At 37.9% G+C, this 24,330-nt stretch overlaps 1 protein-coding gene across 2 annotated transcripts in view; it reads right to left on the reverse strand.

Moving 5' to 3' along the window:
• The window catches only part of LOC137286448 (USP6 N-terminal-like protein), a 41,420-nt gene extending 19,779 nt beyond the window's left edge, over positions 1 to 21,641 (reverse strand). For both annotated transcript variants that reach the window (XM_067818318.1, XM_067818319.1), the window contains exons 1-4: positions 21,574 to 21,641; positions 12,889 to 12,956; positions 1,890 to 1,969; positions 615 to 700 (exon numbers count right to left, since the gene is read on the reverse strand). In XM_067818318.1, the coding sequence (XP_067674419.1) occupies positions 615 to 700; positions 1,890 to 1,969; positions 12,889 to 12,892 (170 nt within the window). In that variant the 5' untranslated portion in view covers positions 12,893 to 12,956; positions 21,574 to 21,641. The remainder of the gene's footprint in view (positions 1 to 614; positions 701 to 1,889; positions 1,970 to 12,888; positions 12,957 to 21,573) is intronic.
• Positions 21,642 to 24,330: the final 2,689 nt, after the last annotated feature.

The raw sequence follows: 24,330 nt of genomic DNA on the forward strand, positions 1-24,330 counted from the left end.
TATCTGAAGTGTTGGCTTGTCAAGGAAACTTGTATTTCACTGAGAACAGGGCTACTAAAGAGCAACAGACTTCAATGCTTAGTTATATATGATTGAATTTACTGTTAATTGATACCATGATAACCTATAATGGAACCCCCTATAAACCCAGTAATGTTAAAGCATGGTGGTGGTATACAGGTTGATGGGCTTGCTTACGCTAACACTGGACATAGTGGCCAATATATGTTTATTGGCATTGAAAACATAAAAGGAAGCCAATAGGCTTGCTGTCTGTTTTCTTTGACATCAAGTATGGGTGCAGCAATTAAGTGTCAAGAGCTGACCATTTAAGCTGGTTCCCATGGTAGCATCTGGAGCTGCTCATTTGGGACCTCATCCTGACTACATCACAACATGATTTTAATGGCGTTACCACTGCTGACGGTGCAACAATACAGTTGTGTGCAATATTTGTACATGTCAATACGTAGCATATGCTCTTGCAATTTCTGTGAACTGAATACCATTTGATCATGTTTTTAAACCGATCAGATTAAAGAACAAAGTGACTTTTGCTTTATAATATATAGTCAGTACAACCAGTGGTTAATCAACAAGAGTGAACTACTTACTGAATGAAGCCAAATCTGTCTGTCACTTGGTAGACCTCAAATGCTGGATCCTCCCATGGGTCAATGTGAGCACCCTCTTCTCTGCCCTGGAATACACAAACAAAAAATGTGAGTGTGTCTGATGTTTAATGATGCAAACAGTCTCCCTGGCTGTGAGAGCAAGCTGTGTAAACCAATCATGGACAATACAACTAACATAACAAGTCACTGGGATTTGATGACATCCAATTCAGTCATGACCATGACTATCCCATGATATTTGCATATAAATGAACTGCAAATGACTTTACTGTTTACAGGGTGTTTTTGTTTTGTTTTGTTTTGTTTTGTTTTTTTTCATGTTTGTCTTGATATCTGAATAAATATTTGTGGAGCTATAATTGTTGACTTATTTTCCAAAGTCTGCCAAATTACACACACAAAAATCATTGTACATATCTACAATGGATCCATTATAAAGATTAACACAGTATGCACATTGGCTGTTATGTTTGACACCTCCACATGCACACAAACATTGATTCCTATTTAACCCTCCTCAGTTTCACCAAGCACAGCATCAGACACTAATATTGAGTTATACAGCCATTAATGTGGGGCCTCCACAACTGTCAGCTGCTCACAAATGGCATAATGCTGGCATGTAGCTGAGGGCTACTACAAAAGATGGTGGTTGTCATCCACTGACTCAGCAGACTGGCTAGAAGATATCAGCAAACTTATGATGCAAAGGACTTAAGTTTGTCCATAAGTCACTAAGTGGCAACACTTGGGGGAAATACAACCCTCAGAATCCCGCAACTTCACCAACTGATGTCATTTGGCGTGTTAAAAACAAAGTGACTCCCATGTCCTTGCTTGTCAAACAGTATACATGGTATAGTCTGGAATTGCCTAAAATCAGAGAACAGAACCATATGACCCAGCAGATGCCCTTTTGCTATCCCCACAAAAAAACCATGAGTAATCTTTTCGTATTTGTAATTGACATTTAATTTTTACCTTCAGGTTCAATGTATCCACACTGTAAATTATACTGAGGTTTGGAAATGGTCCTTAGCTGTGGTTAATGTTAACATATTGAAACTTTGAAACATGGGGCTGTGTATTTTTCCATGTATGTTAGTATATACTAACAGGAAGTCAAACAGCTACAGCTGATTGATATGGCAAAATATGTGTCAGATTAGGGTTGGTGATGCTGTGTTTGAAACATACCAAATAATATTTGTATGCTCATCTTGTGTCAACAAAGAAATGAGTAATTTCATCTACCTTGTCATATCTGGCGACAATCTCTGCCCTCTCCTTGGCAGCCCTTTGAATTTCATCATAGTCGGTGACAGTGCTAGTTGCTGAAACAAAGAAGGCAATAAACATTGAAAATGTTCATCACCACTTGTGGAACAAAATCATGCGAATAATCATCCTCAGTATCTCCTGGATATACATTCCGATAAGTTTCCACTATACCCTTGTGCATCTATGTGTCAGCTCGATAATTTTATCACCTCCCTTCTCACAATAACCGATAAGCTAAGCCGCCATTACAACCGAGCTTGCCTGTGTCAACAAAGATAATGGTTGCAGATTTTGAGGAAATCATACACAGGGCTCTAGATAATTTTTCAACATCATCAATATCTACGCCTTATTTTTTCAATATAAGAATACTGGGAAAAGTTAGTGTACTGAATGGAATTTAATGGCGTGTAAATAATTTCATGTTTCGTTTCATATGTGCACCACAACATTACTACTCTTGTGTAAACAGGTCAATAAACAATAAAGCAATACTTTTTCAGATAAATGCATCTATAAATGATTCTAAGACCATTGGTGTAGTTCGTATCTGCTATTTTTTCTGATTTTTCCTACCGTATCTTGCATATTTTTCATCTGTACATACAGTGATCGAAATAACGGCCTGCCATTGGTGTTGCCAAGTTTAATCGGTTAGATAATTTAAATAGTGTAAGTGAGTCATGATTGGTATGCTCAACTTAAGAGCATAGGCACCTGATTGGATAACAATGCCATCCAAAGGAGGTCATAAATTCATCAGGCTGAGACACAGATGCATCCATTGTATACTGGAGATCTATTGGAATGTATACCCTGGAGACATCGAGGATGGCTGATAATGAAAAACAAAAAAAATAATTCAATTGAGATTGAATAAGTGAAAAATTACAAAAAATATTTGGGTGGCAAGATGTTTGCAGCAGAATCAATCAGCCAACCATGATCATAATAACCCAAAATTACATGTACTATCTGCAGTGGCCACTTTGCAGAGTTTGAAACATAGTTTACCTGGAAATCAATTCTGCTGAGCTGCTTTTGTGGAGAAGTGGATTCATTTTATACAAATTCAACAAAGTTCAAACCGCATTCAAATTGGAAAAATAAATAACATACGAAGTCAAAATATGAGATGCACACCTTTAGAGTCCCTATAAAGCACACATATAATCTAAATGAATTCCGTAAAATAATGTTTGAGGAGTATACATCCTCTGTTTGATTGAACAAACAGGCTGAATACAACAAAATTCAACTATGTTCAAGCATCTGTAAACAAGACGAAAATTAAGACACTGCACAAAAGGAATATGAGTCCCTCCAAAAGACACATTGAAGTTCATTCAATTTTGTTGAACAGTTTCTGTGGAGAAGTGGATAGACTTCATCCCCTATTACACTATAATTCAAAGAGAAATTCAGCTAAATGTACCTAAGGTCAGATGTCTCTAACCTTGCAAAAAACACATGAGATACAAAACAAACTATGAGATGCACACCGTTGGTGTCCAAAGAAAGCCCATGTATAAGTTCATTGAATTACAATGAGCGTTTTTTTTAGAATACATTCCACTTTACGTACGGACGGACAGACGGACACAAAGGTTAACTCTATATGCAGTCTGCCATAAAAATATCAGGGTCATACAAATCACCCTAGTCCTTCTGCTGACAACAGTCTATTCAAATTTCTCAGAAATGTGCATTTAAGAATGCATGAGGCACTTCTGAGTAAAATCAAGCAAACCACATAACCTAGGGTAGTTTTTCATGCTTCATGCTGAGTATGTCTTGAATAGGATTGAGTTTAGCAAACAACAGATTCCTATTCAGCATGAAAAACTACACCTGAATATGTGGTTTGCTTGCCTTTACTCAAAAATGCCTCATGCATTCACATTTATAAGAAATATGACTAGTCAACAATGTCACCATGCTAATGACTACCTCGTGTAGAAATATGACTAGTCAACAATGTCACCATGCTAATGACTACCTCGTGTACAATGAACAGACTGATCTCACAAGAGCACTGATGTGAAGTATAGTGACCAATATGGAGAAACACAACCAGTGTCATATATGGCATGCATGCACATATTATTTTAGCCTAGCAACCATTGTTTCTGTACATTGGTATCTGTGACAACATTAAACAACTGAATGTGACGCCAAGAGAGCCGTCACACTTTTTATCAAATTTTACTGCACAAATTTACATGAATATAATGGATAACATAAAAATTATTACACTCAAGTGTGTCATATGACTTACATGAAACTTGTGCAAAATTATGCATTTTCCAAATTTCAGGCTCGTTTGGCTCATTCGTATGACACACATGCTCGTATACTAATCTCTATATAAGACACTGAGACAAAAATGTCATGACTACTTTCCTGTTGTAAGGTGAAGCATGGGAAGTGTAACAATCACAACCAACAAACACTTTCAGTTTCAAATCAGAAAACTACAATAACCTGTGTGCTCTGGAATCCACATAGAGGATAGGAGGAAGGTGGGGCAGGACATAAGACACAAACAAATGAAGTAGCTTGGACAAAGTTTGGCCTGTAGCTGCACAATAGTTGGACAGAAACTGGACAGTTGGGCAACAGAAGGACAGAAACTGGACAGTTGGGCAACAGAAGGACAGAAACTGGACAGTTGGGCAACAGAAGGACAGAAACTGGACAGCAGATAGGATGAACGCTGGGACAAAAGTTGGACGATAGTTGGACAACAACTAGAAAGTAACTGGACAGCATACTGCAAACAGACTACAGATAGTAAGCAACTGGGGCAACACCTGGACAATAGCTTAGGTAGTAGCTGGGATAATAGCTGGAATGAGAGTTTTACAACCAGTGGATAGTACCTACTTAGATTTTCGAGGCTGTCTTTGTGCTAAGATAGTCATAAGTGCCATACATATGATACTTAACGTTAACTTACGACAACCTTTGAGAGCTTCAAAAATCTAGGCCTTGAACATCAGCTGAGATGAGAGCTGGGATAACAGTGGGGATGATAGTTGGACGACAGTTGGACAGAGACTTGAGCAATAGGTGGGTTTGAATCAGTGGACATACTTCTCCCTACTGCCCAGGCCAAAGCTTCCCATACACACTGTAACTCTCCAAGGTCCACTGACTCACAATACCAGCTCCTTATGGGTCTTAGTATCACATACACCTTGGCTATCTCTGGGTGTTCATGACAAACTAGTCCACTTGAACATGACAAAGGGGGCTGTTCACACCTAGCTACGCACTGACTGCAACACCAGGCAAGAGATTAACTGTCCATACAACGGATAAAATACAGCTAAGAGGAATCAACAATTTGTTGTCATATATGAACTGAATTTTTCTTGAGCCGTCACCGCTTTATGAGTTTGACTTCGTTCTATATAACTTATATATTTTGAGTCCAACTTAAATCAACAACAACCATTTCACTTTAGAACCTGAGTTTTTTCTACAAAATACAAGAGGCTATCATGTCATCACAAATCGGGATTGATTTCACCACTCTGAAATGGTACAACCTCGGCAATTGTATCATCACCTCAACTGTGGTTTCGTCATTTGACTATGGTTTCATCACTTTGCTATGTTTTCATCACTTCCACTATGGTCTCATCACCTCTGCTATGATTTCATCATTTCCACTATGGTGTCATTACCTGTGCTATGATTTCATCACTCAGCTATGGTCTCATCACCTCTGTTATGATTTCATCACTTCCACTATGGTCTCATCACCTGTGTTATGATTTCATGACTTTTCCACTATGGTCTCATCACCTCTGATATGTTTTCATCAATTCCACTATGGTCTCATCACCTCTGCTATGATTTCATCACTCAGCTATGGTTCACCGCCTTAGAATTGTATGATCACTTTGGCAATAGTTTGATCACCTCTGCTATGGTTTTCATCACCTCGACTAACGTTTCATCACATGAGCGATGGTTTTATCACATGCTATGTTGAAATCACACCTGCTGTGTTTTATCACCTCTGACATTTTCATATTGAAAAGAAATACATGAATCTACACTTAAGCACTCTGGAATGTAAATATTTAACTCTATGAGACAAAATCTATCGATAAATAGGTAAGAAACACAGACCAAAGGAAAACTTTTTGCTCAGCAATCCATTCAAGTGCATGAAGAGTTACAGAAACAGTTTTAGTTGTAGCATTACTGCATTAACCACGACATCATCACCATCACCATCACCATCATCCTTTTTTGACATAATGCCCTATACACTGATACATGGATGCCCAACAGCCTGATCTGGTTCCACACAATCGTATTCCCAAACAATGAATCAGCGTGCACTCAAATTACATTCCCAGCTCTCTCGAGACCAAACAATCTTCTTGATTGTCACTTAGGCACTACAGCCTTCCAGAATCACATTACAATTTCATCTGACATGGAAATTCTACACCATTATACAATCTGCATGTAACAGTACCTTTGGTTTATCAGTGGGTCCTATATACTCAGTGAGTTACACAAACCAATCTGCTATCTGCCTCTCTGGTGAGGCTTTAGAGTCAATTGTTGGTTGATTCCATGTAGTATCACCACTATCAGACCCTATTCCATCTATAACATGGTAATGGCTTATCAATAATCGAGTGTAGACCACAGATACCACTGACTGATAACATGAGCATCAATCCTTGACACCAATGATACAAATGACAACTACAGACTGCACATGAATTATTCCAAAGTTTGCCATGGCAACATTGAAGAGGTCCTTCCTTTCAAAATTTGCAGAAAACTTTCAAACCACACATTCTCTCAGTTATCTAAAATCATTATCTGCACAAATGTGGCATCAATTCTATAGAAAAATCATATAGCTAGAATATTGGTGAATGTGATGAAAAACATATAGCGGCAATATCAGTGAATGAAAAACTATACTCACTCACTCACCATTGAAAAACATCTTAGTAATTACCAGTGATCAGTTCAGGGGTTACATTACATGAAACTGGTGGATACTGTAATATTAACTTAATCTAGGGAATTGCTGCAAAGCCATTTATATCTTGTGATTTGCTTCCAAAACTGTTCCATATTCAACTGGGATAAAGTATGTTTGTTTCGTCATTACAACTCCTCAACATTTCTATTTCACTCCAAACACAGAGTGACATGTGTAAGGTCAAATTGTTCTTGAAGCAGTTACTCCAATGTCATTTTCATAAGGTTCACATAAAAGACTGATATCTTCCACTGTTTCTCCCTATCAAGTCTTATCTGCTGGAATCACAACAGCATGCCACAAAGAGGTGGGGCTATAAATCATTATGAACACAGCCCAGGACACCAGATGCACAAGGACATGGCATTTCCTTAAGATAACCATCATCAGTGTCTTCTTCACATCCCCTCTGTAATAACAGATTACATGTATAGCATGTTCAATGATTCATTTACCACAGTTTGAAATCACCAATGAGTCACAACAGGAAATATGTAACCATGGCAACCACAAAGGAACTCATAACGCTGCTACCAATAACCTGTATTGATGGTTTACAAAACCTCTGGTTTGTCTGGGTAACCTAGAACAACATTCATAGTAATGCAGCTAAATCCTTTCTGATGTTTCCAAATGCATAATTGAGCATCTTTACAAACTAACCACCATTTAACCAAACCTCTCTATTGTCAGCACCAAATAATACTGTGGATGTGATAGCAACTCGTTAATGCCTTGAATCACAGTCCCCATTTTGTGTCTAATAATCACTTAAGGCTGACCTAAGTCAGTCTTGAGTAACCTGTATGCACAGACATACCATATGCAGCTGGTATTTCAATACATCATGTATTACATTGTAGCATCATTATTTGAGATCACGACCATGTGATCCTGGCCACGCCCTCATAATGTAGCTCACTGTAGATATTAATCATTGCTGAGATCTGTTACCATAATCCTCTGCTCAGCATTCCTAGTATACGACCTACAGGATGTTGAACTGGAACATAATTCAATGTGTTCTGCTGTCTTGTGCTAGCTCATTACAATTCCTTACCATCACATACTGACTCTTTCAGCAAAAATCATTTATAATTTCTAAAAATATATCTGTAAAATATAAAAGGTGAAGAAATCATACTTTCTCTACTAGACAATGGCAGACTACAGATCTGAGAGGAATACAAGTGATATCACATGTCTTATCACATGTCTTTCTATTCTTTATCACAATCATCTGAGAGAGTTGGTTGATCCCAATTCATACTATGTCAGCCATAAGAAATTACTGTTTGTTTCCTTACCTTACCTTAAGGGAATATGTGAGTGAGTATTACTTATCACCGAATCAGCCATTTCGTAGCCAAATGCAGCTAGGGAATGAACAAGTTATTGTGGGTGCAGTGATAATATACTGTGAGTAGGCATTCAGTATAAACTACAGCATGGTATCTCATCGGACTCTCTTACTCAGCACCATAAGGTAGACAACAGTAGACAGGACTAGTAGAGGTACCCGACATAAACAAACGAAAACATGCATCCACGCACACACAGATATCATCTACTCATGAACATACACATACACACTCACACACACATTTTCACATGTGCCAGGATGCACCTGTTCTGTAGATTATCAAGTGATATTGGTACTACTGTACATGCTACAAGGGCTGATCCACTATTTGTGTAAAGCCTCTATGACAAACACTGCACTGAAAAACAATTTAATTCATTCATTTGCATCTGACAAGGATTATTTTCAGTAGTATCTTACTTGTGTTCACATTTTAGTGATCCCTCAGTAATCATATGGTAATATATGATCAAAAACTAAGTAACTGTGCCATCAATCCCTGTCTAATGATTCCATCTAATCAATGTCACTTCAAAGTGTGGGTGATTACAAACTGAACTCAAATATGAATACAATGCCATTTAGAAAGTGGTCACATATAACATGCCATATTTGGGATTTCATAGTGAAGTACAGATTGTTGTACCGCTTAGTGGAAGTCACAGTAGCTGAGCGGGTTAGGCAGCTGACTGTATGAACTGGTTATTAGGTGTCTGACTCTGAGGGTGTGGGTTGGAATCCCAGATGGGACTCAACCCAACAAAGGTACTGAGATCTATACTTTACAAAGCAAGTGTGATCCCAAATAAAACAATGTTACACTGGTCTCCAGTAGTTACTACCTCTGTTTTTGCACCAGTACACAGGAGACCAAGAGTTTAACATGTTTTTGAATTCCAGGTTTATGTTAATATGTGTATTTCAGTCAAGGCATTTCAGAAGCCTGATTAATGTCCTAGTTTGCCCAGTTAACTCAGAGGAACATGCCTCATGTACATGGTCAATGTCATGATTATATTGTTATGAAACCAAGGATTATAGGATCTGAACACAGTGGATCAAGGTGCACAGTGGCCTATCACAGATCAAACCACTGTGCTATGCTCACTGTCATTATATGTAAATATCACTCTGTGATTCACAGTGCCCATGAACAATTACATATATTACAATAACTGCTCCTGATCAATATCACAGGGCCTCTGCCCTGTTACCTGCTGTTAAGTTGGTAACTGTAGTATAAATCTGAACTGTTATTAACACATTGGTAATGGTATGCAAAGGGCATGGTTACAATTTATAAGTATTACTTCATAGATTAGGATACAGAGACCTCTACAAAATGAGTGAGTGAGTGAGTTCGGTATAATGCTGGTTTGGTCCATTAATACAAAAGCACTGTTAGCGATACATTGATAATCAGCAATACCTTCAAAGTAAGACCAGCCTGCAAATAATCATAGAAAATAACAAGTGAAAACGTTTGTAAATATATCTAATTTTAATCTCTAAATACGATTAGTAGCCTAGCAATATATATTCACATAATACTACTGTTTTGCTTCCTTTGGTGATGACCAAATTGGCTGTCAGCAAAATATTCTAGTCAGGATCAGACAATCAAGTGACCAAGACATGGGGGACTTGCCACAGGGCAAGTGACTTCAAGAACGTTACTTGTCCTGACAAACTTTCCACTTGCCTTGATTTTATGACACAATGTTTGATGCTAATGTTTACTGGACTATTTGTCGAAGAGTGATAAATTTCAAAGAACAATAACTCTAAATTACTATTACTGCAAAATGTATTAGCTACATTATGAGCAGATATGAAATAAGATCCAAGTTTATTTGCAGTTTGAAACCATAAGTGGAAATTATCCAGTAGTCCATGGAGATGTAAGATACCATTATTTGATTGCCCGAAATGAAAACTGACTTGTCCCGGGCGCCGGGGGATGGGATTTTTTAACCCCTGCAAGAGTGTGAGCAATGGTCAAAAACTTAATCATGCCCTGTGCATTATGTAGATCAATAACAATTACAACAATAGCCCCCTTCATAAAACAATACCACTGTCTAAAGAGGATTCTACAAAAAAAACCAAAGACTTCCCTCTCATTGCAAACCAACACAAACAAATCATCCAAATATGGGGCGAAATTTCAATGTTGTGTAAACAAAGCTATATGAATAACAGAGGAAAGAGGTCATTTGCCTTGCATAGATAGATAGATAGACATAGATAAAGCATGCAGTGTTATGGGATATTCCTGAAGGTCCTGGGGTAGAATAGGCCTTCAGCAACCCATACTTGCCATAAAAGGCGACTCAGCTTGTCGTAAGAGGCGACTAACGGGATCGGGTGGTCAGGCTGGCTGACTTGGTTGACGCATGTCATCGGTTCCCAATTGCGCAGATCGATGCTCATGTTGTTGATCACTGGATTGTCTGGTCCAGACTCGATTATTTACAGACCGCCGCCATATAGCTGTAATATTGCTGAGTGCGGCGTAAAACTAAACTCACTCACTCACTCAGTCCTGAATTATTAAATAGCCCTTTGCAATTTGTTTTAGGCTTTCTCAAATATTCACTCTAATCAAAACAACCAGCCATAATGGTCTGAGCATGTAAGAACAAGTTATTTTTGGCATAGCATGCCAATCACAACACTTAACATCAGAGGATAGTCCTCTTGTGTAGGCAAGATGACATGTTGATGGAGTGTCCCGGACCTCAGAGGACCTGACAAACTCAGACCACTGTCACACTCTACTGGGTCAAAGGTCAAACAATGGAGTAGCTAGCCATGAGAATTAGACATGCTACAACTTTGTAACATCATAATACATCCATTAGCAGTGAAGAGTATATCTAAGTTCACATATCAATGGAGGTCAAGGGGTACTTGAGTTACAGCCTTGCATGATCATGATCTAGTGACACCCCTTCAACAAATAATGTCTGGGCTATGATAAGGACATCCTGACTTTCATGCTACCTCATCATAGCCAATGTATTCGCAGTTTAACCACTAACTCACTAGCATGTCTCTTGCCATAGTTTATCACCAGAAGAGTGGGCCACCTAATATTTTCAAGTTTCATTCATCTAGGAAGTTACATCATGTCATGCCAGATTGACCTTTGACCATCCAATCAAAATAAAGCATGTGCAGGTTGGTTCTCTGGCCAATCAGCTTCTAAAATTGCTTATCCTGTTCCACTACGTACAACTTTTGACAACCTTGATCTTAACATGGTATAACTTCATACAAAAGCTAAACACACCATCCTAAGCACTCTCTTTTGGCTGTTAATGCCATGACAATCTGAAATGATGCAGTATATAACATTCATCCACCATAAATAACAATGCCTGACTATTTTTCACAATTGAACTGCCTGTTCAGGTTCATTTTTTAAATACAGACACAATGATAAAGACACATAGCTGAACACATCATTTTCACTTAGAATGGGTTACAGGCATAATCTTACACAACAGGTTACTGATTTTCCTGTCCTTAACAGAGTGTGAAATAGCCACTGACTAACTAGCCCATGGCTGGTAATAATCCAGTTGGGCCAAATCTCCACAGTCACTAGTTCCAACATCCTCAATATCTCCAGGATATTCATTCTGCTAAGTCTCCACAATACCCTGGATGCACTTACTGCTCCGGATGAATTTATTACCTTCCATGGTTCACTTTTAGCCAATCAGATGTCTACGCTGGGAAGTTGAGCATAGCAATCACAACTCACTTTCGCTTTTTGAATTATCTAACCAATTAAACCTGGCAACACAAACCATGCAGAGGTTCTCTGAAAGAAGTAGTAGTTCTTGCATATATTTATGTAAAGTTTCGGACCTGTCATTTGTTTGCATGATGTCCCCAAAAGTTGAAAAGCAGACGAACACCTTGTTTGCTGACACTAGCCAGTTTGGTTTAACGGCAGCTTAGCTGATTGGCTACTGTGAAAATGCGAAGCCAGCAAAGGGAGGTAAAAAAATTAACGGGCCGACCCGTAGATGCATGCATGGTGTAGTGGAGATATGGAGGATGTAGCCCCAAATGACTAGTGAATTTTCATGGGGTAATTTTGTAAATGCATCACTCTCTCCATCTTGATAAGTTATCATACACTTTTACATCATGTAAACAAAGGCTTGACAAACATGTTCACCATATTAGTAGCTTAGTGAGGAAATCTGTGTCATGCTGATAATGTCATATCCTCATCTATTTTTGTAATCCTTTCCTTTTGTACTTTATGGTGTGAATGACATGTATTAACATACGACAGCAGTGTCTTGTGTCAAAACTGTCACATCTTCATTTTATCACTTCACTTGTGCAATCAGTTCATGCTTGCTTCCATGACTATCGATACGGCCATATGATTGGTGAGTGATAATGCTTTTACTTCACTGACTCCAAACATTCCAACAACATGCAGCTGAGGATACCATATAAGGGTTTAATACATGGTATTGACTTGAGGAATCAAATCCATGTCACTGGGTCACCTCCCCGCCCCGGCAGTAAGATCCACTGTCTGTCCAGGGTGTACTTACTCATGATTACAGGTCTTCATTCTGCTCACACCACATCAAACTAACCATCCTGAGTTGACATCTTCACTCTGGAACAAAGCAAAACACAAGTCAAATACTGGACTTGTTTGTTGCATTATAAAAACTGGAGCATCAAATGTGTTCAACCTGCACTAGGCTGATTGATGAAATGTAAACAAAAGTACAACTAATGCCATCAGTTACAAATGAATTCCTGTGTTTCAACTACTAAAAACACCCATGAATTGGCCAACAAGTGATGTTTATCTCCTATATATTGAACTTTCTGCCTTTTCAATGTCCATTTTATCCATGGTGATGTTAACAAATGTGAATTGCTGTACTGACGCTGATAGGTCTGTATTGATTCGGTATCAACAAACAGTTTTTGGATACAGTGATATCTATATGTGCTATGATCTCCCTAACCAAAACAGATTAAGGGTTCAATTGTTTAATACCCCTCACAGCAACACTCTAGCTGAGTCGAAGCATCAATAATTGAATAGTTTGTGAGCTGCTGATGACACACTCAGCAATGTAGTGGCAGTCCGTTAATAATCCAGTCTGAACAAGAAACATCACACACCAATGTTGTTAATGAATATCCACAAAGTGGATTGTATATCTAGTTGATTCATAATGATTCTCAAAACATTCTGAAACACTCTTAAACATTTCGAAACATTCTAAGCATGTTCATGTTACGCATATTTGTCAATAGAAGAAAAGAAGATGTTTTTCAAGTTTGTTGTTCAAACATATTTTGGGAAATAACTGTAAACAATGTCCATAACGACTCAGGTAAATGCCATCACAATGTTGATAGCTCTCTGTCTAAAAACCTACCATTTGTACATTATCTTATTCATTTGAGCACTGGTATTCTTTCGGTGCATTATATTTCCAAAGTTCTATTTTATCCAGTATCTATCTTAAGCTGGACATATGGAATCATGATCACATGTGTGCCATAACTGGTTGGTGATGATAACCAGATACCTGCCAATACTTTCATTGCTACTGATTCTATTTGACTACACAGTGTCTATAGAAGCAGCGCAATCAATAACCACCATATACTGGATCTGATGCACAAGATTCATTGCAATCAATTAATGACGTATATAAATCATCATGAAAATCCAAAAGAGCGCAATGAAATAATAAGTACATACAGGTTCCCAGACACTGAGTTGTACTGAAAGTTCCATCCTGGAGTGCTACCTTTAGTGATACTGGCTAGCGACCAGTTATCTCCGTATTTTAGTGGTCTTTTGCGATTGCCATAGTAGTTCCTCAACCAAATGAAATAACAGTTTTCATGCTGATAGATTAGCTATTCACCAATGTATCCTGCTTGTTTACAGTTCTATTTTTCTATTATGCGGCCAATAGGAAGCGCGGTAGTACATACTGTGCTTTCCAAACAACTAACAGGAGCAGTTATCTCCACTTTCGAATAGTTCACGCTATTCACCAAATATTACATAAAATTGTAAGTAAATTATTGTCTTTCTAACCTTGACATGCTGAGCACATTTCATCAATGGTATTTTATTTTAAAAATGAAATTTGAAAGAGCAAACCCTACTCTCATTTTGAATGTGGACGAATGCTGATTCACCTCATTGAATTGTTTCTAATTGTCAGAGTGAACTGACATTTTATTTGTGGATATGTGTTAGTGTAGGTATGTTTGTAGCCCTAAGAATTCTTAACTTTGATCGTAGCCAATGTGTTAAGAATGGGCTTAAGGAGTTTGTAGGGTTACGAACGTTTTGAGAATAGCTAGCCAGATCATTTAACTTTTAAGCATGTAACTTAACTGATATTCCGATCTTGGACCAACAGATTTATTTTCTCTTTATAGTAACTTGTATTGGCTGTTGGTGAATTTCGTAGACAAAACATGTACATATTCCAATAGATTGCCAGATGTTTGTAGAATAAATACAGGGACTACAGTTGATATCATTTTTTAAAATAAGATTTGTATCTGTTTGATGTTATTTTAAACCTAAAAAAATTAAAGATTTTAAGTGGTTCATAGTGTTTTGTTGTGGTTGATGTTATTACAAAGTTTCAATGAAATAACCACATGATTGTTATGAAATTGGTTTTGAGTCCTTTGAAACAATATGCAAATCTGGTGGGTATTTTTTTCATTAAAATTCACACTAAGCAAGTACATCACAAATTCAACTGACAAGGATTGAAATCTGGCAGATTAGCAGACGTTGGATTGTCAGTAAGAAAAAACGTGGACATATTGAAGTGAAGCTGTATTTATCTTTTATGTGAAATTTTATACAAAACCATACAGGAAAATGCTGCTTTGTAACTAGAAACACAAGTTATATGTCAGTGTAACTTTCTAAGATTTTTTTTAAAAGTTACACCCCCAACCCTGTCGATCACGTGACATCCCCATCTCTCCCCGCCCCCCCCCCCGCTATTACAATTTTAGAAAAACTAACTTCTCTCTATTGGTTTGAAAATTTGTTTACTTATCATGGAAAAGTTTTACGATATACAACATCTATCTGAAGATTCCTCTTGGAAAAACAATGAAATTGACACTGTAAGATCTGTGCATGCGCTGTATCGAGGATGTGGTGATATCTGGTCGCTGGCCAGTACAGAAATGGCAGAACTGTGTATCTTTCCAAAGTGAAGTCACAAAAACCAAACCCAGCATATTGTAACACTTTGTTCAGTCCAGTGAGCCTATGTAACAATATCCACAAAATAATACTGAAATGTACAAAAATAGAAGCCATCAGGCGAGGCAAGCTGTAGACACGAATGTGTGTATCACAAATTGCTCTTTTGTTCGTGTGCATACGCATGTGTAAGTGCGTATGTGTGTGTGAATGAGTGCACATTGATTGGAGTGTAAGACATCTTGTGATCTTATGATGTGTTAAATATTAGCACTTACCACTTATTTCTCATTTCTCAGTATTAAAACAGCAATCCCCTTTAGTGAAATACCCTATTTGTGCGACCAAAATAAACAAATAAAATATATGTTTTCACAAAGTTTCTGAATCAGTTTCCTGTAGTATTAACATATAAACTTTGGTTAACTTCACATCTGTTTCAGGTATATTCTCCAGAGAGATTACTCAATACATTGTTTTCAGATTACTTGATAAGCAGTTTCCTGTAGTATTAACACATAAACTTTGGTTAACTTCACATCTGTTTCAGGTATATTCTCAAGAGAGATTACTCAATACATTGTTTTCAGATTACTTGATAAGCAGTTTCCTGCCAACTAAACGTGCTATTTTATCAGCAAGAGGTGAATACCGACAAGTTGTTGGATGCACCACACAAGTTTCTTTGCCAGGTATATGAAAACACATCCTATCTTTCCACATTACACACAATGGCTAATGCAGTGGAACTGGTTCTTTCAAATACATGAAATACTTGCCCTATGTGAGGGAATAAACTCTGAAATCCAAGGGGGCACTATGTGCTAGTAGGCCTTTGTATACCTACTCCCATGCTATGAATAAAACATTTAAACATTACCTGTTTTCCTCCTTACACCCAAACCTGATAAACAGTGGATTGTTATGTCCCTTAGACCGGTCATCACCTGGCACTAATATGATGACTAAGCTTGAATTTACAGAGATTGTTTGCATATTCTGCGTATTTGACCTATCAACATGGCTGACAACATGCAATGTCTCCGACAAAAACTACAAAATTACCAGAGCAGAAGCTTGTTCAAAAACATCCATTGACTTTGAACATGTGAAGCTTGTTACTTTCAGTTTACTTAAAAAAAACTGTAGGGTCTCAAGCAACTACAACTTTGAAACTATCTGCAATAACATGGTGGTAACATAGTGCTGGGTTCATATACAGTAATATACTTTTATAACGAACTACAAGGGACCACTGAAATTAGTTCATAATATCCGTAGTTCGCTATTCACGAAAATCCATTGAAAGAACAGTAAAACACACTATAGAGTACAAAACATTCCTACTCAGAATTATTCGTACATTCATTCATTCATTTCCACTACAAAGTCAGTAATCTTACACAGGTCACTCGTCACTACGCACTCGTCATTGAACATATCATATTTTAAAAGTCTCACGAGTATCAAACGCTTCTATCCACATTTCTGAAGTGTGTGGGAGGCATATACACAGGCCTTTTGAGGGGATGCACTTGTCGTTTTCTATTAAATCGCCAAAGACCGAGTTGCTGTGCCGGAAGTATACAAAACTAGGTCGTCAGCGACGGGCTTTACAGCCTCCGGCAATCTGATTGGTTAATAATGCAAACTACAACTTCAAATGGGTGTAAAAACTGGAGTGTGTTTTGTACACAAAAGTGCTAGCCATTGACGTCTAACTTATTGGTCAGATTTCAAAGTGAGCGCCGCTAATTGACACTGATTGAATTTGCTCAATTGTCTATTCACACCATTAATTAGTGTTAACTGGAACTGTCGAGGATTTCAAAGTGAGCATTGCTAACTGGCAATGACACCTATTGAGTTCCATCAGTTCGTTATTCACACCGTTAATTAGTGTTACCTGGGACGCGTGGGGATTGCAAATCAGTTTGCTATAGCCGGAACGTTCGTTATAGAGAATTTGTTATTCACGACTTTTCTATATGATAACATATAGTGGTTTATTCGGGACTTTAAAACAGTTCGCTATAGCCGTCAGTTCATTATATCCGTGTATCCAAAAGTATTCTACTGTACCTGTGTCTGGGAGAAGTGAACTGTGACAATTCCTGCAACTGTTACAGATGTGATTGGTAATATTTCATTTACAAGCCTTGGGATAATGTATGCAAGGTCAGTGAATATCCACCCATGACACCTATACCAGTCCCTGACCTTAATAATGCCAACTCTCACTTGAAGTGTTTGCCATGTGAGGTAAACTATTATGGAACTAGCATACGATCTACTAACTGCAGGCATACATGTTTGACTTGTGGACTCTAGAGGGTTAAGCCCAAGCTGATGTGCTGACAGCATGATCAAAGTGATCAACAATCACCAACATATCAGTCCACAACTTTGAACACTACTGTGAAGTCAGATTGTATCCTCTAAAAGTCACATTAGTTTTCTACTCAGGCTTTCTGAAACGTGCGGAAGGGAGTAGAAAATACAATGCTAGAAACATTTACAAGTTATAATCTTGATCTAGTTCTCAGTTAGCTACAATTTGGAACTGGGTAAAACCAGTTTAAATATAAAAAAAACACAATGAAAGTTTTTGTCCTGTGTAATGAGTTGCAATGAGCACTGAGCAATAATATACTAAGGCTTATAGTCATGAGGGATAGCTTTTAAAAATTGAATTTCAAGGTGAATCCAGTCAATTTTTCATTAGTATGGTAAGCTGAGTTAGAATGTGGCTAAAATCTGAAACTGGTGCATAATAGCCCATTCATGACTGTCGCCCATGCAACTTGTTAGAGCAACAGTAAATCAAGGGCATGATATGATTTGTATCACAATGGAGTATTTATATATTATAGAGTCAGGTCCTTTCTTCAGGCATTGAATCACAAAGAACCATATCATTTTTAAACTCAGAAAACAGAGATGGGATATTGATGGGTTAAAGCATACAGATACACAGCAACTGAAGCAACTTTGAGCACCACATAATCTACAGCCAGCCTGAAAATACTAGAGAATCTGTGTAAGCCTGTCCATGTCATTCAACAGTATAGATTTGTTGCCTTTTCACCATTGTAACTTGTAATGTAATGTGCTTCTCATGATATTGGGTTTCTAAATTGATGTTTAATAGGCCTCAGTACTGTATTGCCATGTCTATACTATATATTACTTACAACACCTAGAAGTGTCTGTTTAACATCAGACACATCCTGGGTTGGTAAACTGTCAATAGTTTTCTAAAACCGCTCATAACATACGTTTGTCACTGTTAGTGCTTGCTAATGATGCAGGTTGATTTCTTGACTACTGTATTATGTGTTTGGTCACATTAGATCATCACTCATGTCATAGTTCTCCACCCTTATTTATCACACTGTTACACCCTGCAAACGAAGCAGACACAATTTAAGCATTAAACATAATAGCAAACTCATAACAATACCAAGACTGTCAATGCCTGACAATGAAGCCTAGCTTATCTTCCTTTTGTGAAAAATACTATTTCTCATAAATTGTACAAAAGACATGTTTACAGATAGACACATGTTGCAGCCACTTCCAATGTATTCTAACAGTTAGGATAGTGTATGGGACTGACCTAATGTGTTAAGCAGGTTAATTACATATTTCAAACACTTTGGCATGTAACCATGGTAAACTTTCAATAATGAATGACGATGGAAAATATGACATTTGAACATTCTCTCTAAATAGCCCTCATGTATAGTGTGTGTACTATTCTAACATGTCCAAAGAGAAAATGAAAATATTTGAAAAAATTCAACTTCATTCTTATTTGAAACTGTTCTACAAGGTCATAAACAATGGACAGGGATGTTTAAATACATCCAAATTTAATGACACAAACTCTTTTGATAATCATTTAACTTGCTGGTGTTCTAGCAATCATCGAGCACTGATGCTGATGCAAAATGTCATAACGCTTACATCTGTTCTGCATATTTCACAGAGGGAATCCCCCACACAATAAACAACATTATCCTGGTGGGATATTATACACATTGAAATGTTCCTAACGATTTAAAGGATAGGTCTGTCACATTGCACATTTGTTCCATACACAAGATGCACAAATACATTTAAACACAAACTGCATACACCATATCCACAGAGTGAACAGCTGGTTATGATCTCTGTGCTAATACTATAAATAACAGATTTTTATGTCATCATACTTCTTACTATTTCAGGAATAATAAAAAACGTTTTTGTAAATTCAACATTAAATGTTACAATCGACTTGTAATATTGTGTACTATATGCACAGATATGCCTGGAACAAGGTACGTCAGCACAAGATTATTAATTTACTGAGTGAGTGAATAAGCTTTATGCCACTTTTAGCAACATTCCAGCAACATGATGACTGGGGACACTTTATACATCCTACCAATGTGGGGAGTGAAACCCGGGTCTTCAGCTTGACAAGTAAATGCTTTAACCACTAGGCTACCCCACCACCCATAATTTTATGTTGAATCAGAAAGGACGAAATACACATCATATAGAGAAAGGCCACACAAAACGTTTCACAAACATGTTTCGTTCAAAAGTAACATTACCTGAGTCATATGCCTGGGACCCACATTTTCAAGTCTTGAACCCAATAATCATGATAATATACATCACTGAATGGTCCCATGACAGTAAAATAGATCAAGATAAATACTGGGCTATATCCCAAAGCCAGCTATATTGGAGAAGTACATGCACAGTCTGAGTGAACAAACAGTTTCATCAGTAGGGTGATTGCCCAGTTCCTGTCGTGAGACATTTCACTGACAATTGAAATAAAGACATTAGGCTACATTAAAAGCAAACACACATCAATATTATTTACCCAAGAGTGTTAATACCACTTCAGATGCACAATCAACTGGCTGTATAACAAACTACAGTGAGTGAAATTAAGCAAGATCAGTTGTCTGCTAGTGACAGGTTATGCATAAAACAGGAAGCCACCTGATTACAACACTCTTTTGCAGTGCAGGGGGAATGGTATGGCTCATCGTCGAAAACACATACAAAATACCTAGAGGATGTGGCAAGTAGCTACGGTTTTGTCGATACAATGTCACCATTTTGTAGGAAACCCTTGACATTTTTGTGTGAAATAGATAAATATAGCCTTTTTCACAGAAGGTTTCTAAAAAATCTAAAAAATCTAAAATCAAAACGTTAAATGATATTAAAGATTATAATTATGTTTTTGTCTTACATCATTGAAAACACCTAACCTCTATCTCACATCTGACTCTCTATCATATACTACGTGTGGGTGTGTCCACATACTTGATTCACATAATACAGTGTTATTCTCAAATAACACAACTGACGATAAATATAACGTACTACATGAAACCTGTTCCTCAAAATGAACATAAACGTCAAACAGTATATTGTATTCACTGATGTAGAAGCATGAACACAAACACTAACACTAGTTGAGGCATTTAAATGGCACGCTCAGCCTATAGATATGCTTCAAAGTGTGCTCTTTCAGGTTTGATAGTTACCACCAATTCTTATAACAGTGCTTCCGGAATGAGATACTCTGTGTATAGCCATTATATTGGCCTCCTCAAATCACATCTGCTCATGATTAACGTTGAATTTTGACAATTCATGCCAAGTATCAACTTCCTCGTGGAAATCACACCCGTCAAGCCAGAACTGACTCAAGGAAAGGCAATAATTCTATTTCATATACACCCAACATCACAGCGAGATATCACCACTTTACACCGAAACCGGTTGAAAGAAATAAAGTCATAAAAATTTACCAAAACAAGGTTGATTTTGACAGGAAAATGGCCGTGAAAAACCAGTGGAATGCGCTATATTGACGGCGTTTCGGGTGCCGTACGACCAAGAAATGCGACTGGAACGTCGTGGCAGGAAATACTGATGTCGCCGGAACGCTTACTTGTCGCCAATCCAGGCCCAAACAGGTGTGTTTTCAACTTTAATCACCTACCTGTATTTTTAGATCCACAGGGAACACCTCCGGTGGTCACGTGACTATTTCTCAAGTTGAGCTAGTTGATATTTATCAGCCGCCGAGTGAGATTGGACAAGAGTTGCTTCCCATTGATTGTGGTTGGGGAACAATCATATATTTTACTAGTGTTTCAAACAGATGAATTTTTTCTTTGAACGAACTAAAAAGGAAGCCACGTTGGTGCGGGTGGTGAGATATGTTACGTCATACATTTTTTATGATATATGTAAATATTTTGATTTTTTGAGTATATTATACTCATTATATTTTGTCCACTTCCCTTCTAATTCTGTTTCTTCTTCTCCTTGCTCACTCTCGTCTGTTGAATCTTAAATTAGAGATCTCTGTACAATATCAGTTACCTCCCATTTAGTGCAGTAGCGTTGGTCAGATTTTTAGGTTAGTTGTTACACGCCAGAGTAAAAAGTGCTGGGGAATATCATGATGAAACATATATTTGGGGTATGCTCGAGATTTTGGGCCCATTTTGGCTGGAAAAAAAATCAAGGATTTCCAATTCTAAAACAATGCAACTTTTTTCGACGGGATTATAGCAGAAAATCTTCAACCATTTGAAGACTGACTGGAAAAACTGGATGTCAAAAACGAGTCCAATATTCAAATACTGAGATTTGATTCCTCTCTTCATCTCGAGACGATCTAATCTTTGTAAGGTCCAATCGCGTAAGAGGTGAAGAGGATATGCAGTGCACTGATCAGGAAGAGGCGGATACCACAATCTCCCTTCATGTCAAAGTTGCTTTGCAAAAAGGTGCTACAGACATATAGCAATGCCGATACACATGTTGGCCAAACTGGGTGAACCGCAGGATCAAGTTGACTCAGAACCTCTCCCCCCAACCACCCAGGATGCTCTGCCACAGCACACAAACAGGAACATGTGTCAGGCCAGCACGTGGCGTACTTGTTTACGCCTCAGACAGAAAGCACCGGCGACTGATTTCTAAAGCTTCACGAAGTTGACGAGAATGTATCAGCTGTGACTGCAAGTCTCGACCTCCATGCTCAAAGAAGTGCATTTGTAAATCTTCTCAACTTCTATGCACACTGATCTGAAAATGCAATTGGAACTGTTAAAGGAGGCTTCAAAATCACAGAGATCAATGTTTGACAAAATGATGACTCACGTGACTGATCAAAACAGTTACTGTTTTCGTTAATTGATTGGTAAATTAAATTGTTACTGAACATGCATTGTTTGTTATGTTTCTTCAGAGTATTAGAAATAGCCCTTTGGATGTTAAATATACCTCTCATATTGCAACAAATGGAGCTATTTTTTTCATAGTCGGCGATCATTTTATATATGTGGAGTTCAGCATTCTTTGACTTTTGTCTTCATTTTTTCGGAAAATAGGCAAAAAAATCGGACTCACCCCAAAAATATTTTTATCATGTTCCCTAGCACTGTGCATGGTCTTCCGGCCCGGGAATGGTGACACACAGCTAGAAACCTTTCCTTTTTGGCAGCCGTTTTTGGAGTTTCGGAATATGGTACCAAATATCGGGCACGCCCCCAAAACATGTTTTACCATGATTACCCCCAGCATTGTGCAAAACATAGTCACGCTTTAGCCAGTCTAAGTAAACTTCGTCTCAATGTATTTCGTTAAACTCCACCACTGAGTCGAACAAAACCTAGTAGAGGGTCGCGTCAGGTAACCTTTGAACAACCAATCACAGTCCAATCAAATGCGAGACGGTTAAATAGATTTAACCAATCAGACAACAGCTACTATTTAGGGATCGGAGGGACTTTCAAAATATTCAGGTCACCGACACAGGTCTCTCCACAAACAAAAATCAGCATATAACACAGTTATTTGACCTACAGTATATAGGCTTTGGGGTTTCTATGGACATGGTTACCATTAGCTAATATTTCCGCAAGACAACATCCTTGAATATTGTCAAAAACACTATTTTCAGCGACTGTTTACTCACCGTTTTCATGGCTGTTCGTACGCCGTGTGCATCACCCGGAAGCGATCGTACGCTAAATAACATTCGGAATCGTTCGAGTACGAACCTTTTCGAGATAAAAAGTTCAAAAGATATGTGCGAATGTGCACCTTCGCGATTTGGTAAGCTGTGTTCTGATTGGTGAATCTCAAAGGTTACCTGACGCGGCCTCCCCATTTGTAACTACTCGTCTCTTTCCGTGACGCCATCCGGCTTGGCGGAATGACACGAGTAGTTACGAATGGCGACCTCCCATAAGGTTTTGTTAGACTCAGTGGTAGAGTACTGAGGATAAGTTTACTTAGACTGCGCTTTAGCACACCAAATATCTATTATCACTCCTCACCACTTCACTAATGTGGGTATTCCCGAGCAAGATTGGACTTACACAAAACATGCCTATATGCGTCTAACGAAACACCAGTCATGCAAATCCTGCTGCATGTTATCTTGAATTAAAGACCCGTCCGTACAACAAAACGGAATGCTGCTAGACTGCAACAGTCTTCATTTCATTGTCTAACATATAAAATGGAACTATAAAACTAGGACTATTTATCAAATGTGATAAAATTGAGACTGTCCTCGAGGTTATTAGACATTCGGAACACACCATGGAGGCGGAAAGATATGGCTCGGATTTTTTTTATCTTCTTCTAAAACAAGCACTTCCTCTAGTCTAGGGTTAAGGGACAGACATTATCTTGATCAGCAGAACGAACTGGTTATGTAGCCAAAATAAATGGTCTC

Source organism: Haliotis asinina, chromosome 6 (genome assembly GCF_037392515.1).
Source record: "Haliotis asinina isolate JCU_RB_2024 chromosome 6, JCU_Hal_asi_v2, whole genome shotgun sequence".
In the NCBI taxonomy this organism is placed as follows: domain Eukaryota; kingdom Metazoa; phylum Mollusca; class Gastropoda; order Lepetellida; family Haliotidae; genus Haliotis; species Haliotis asinina.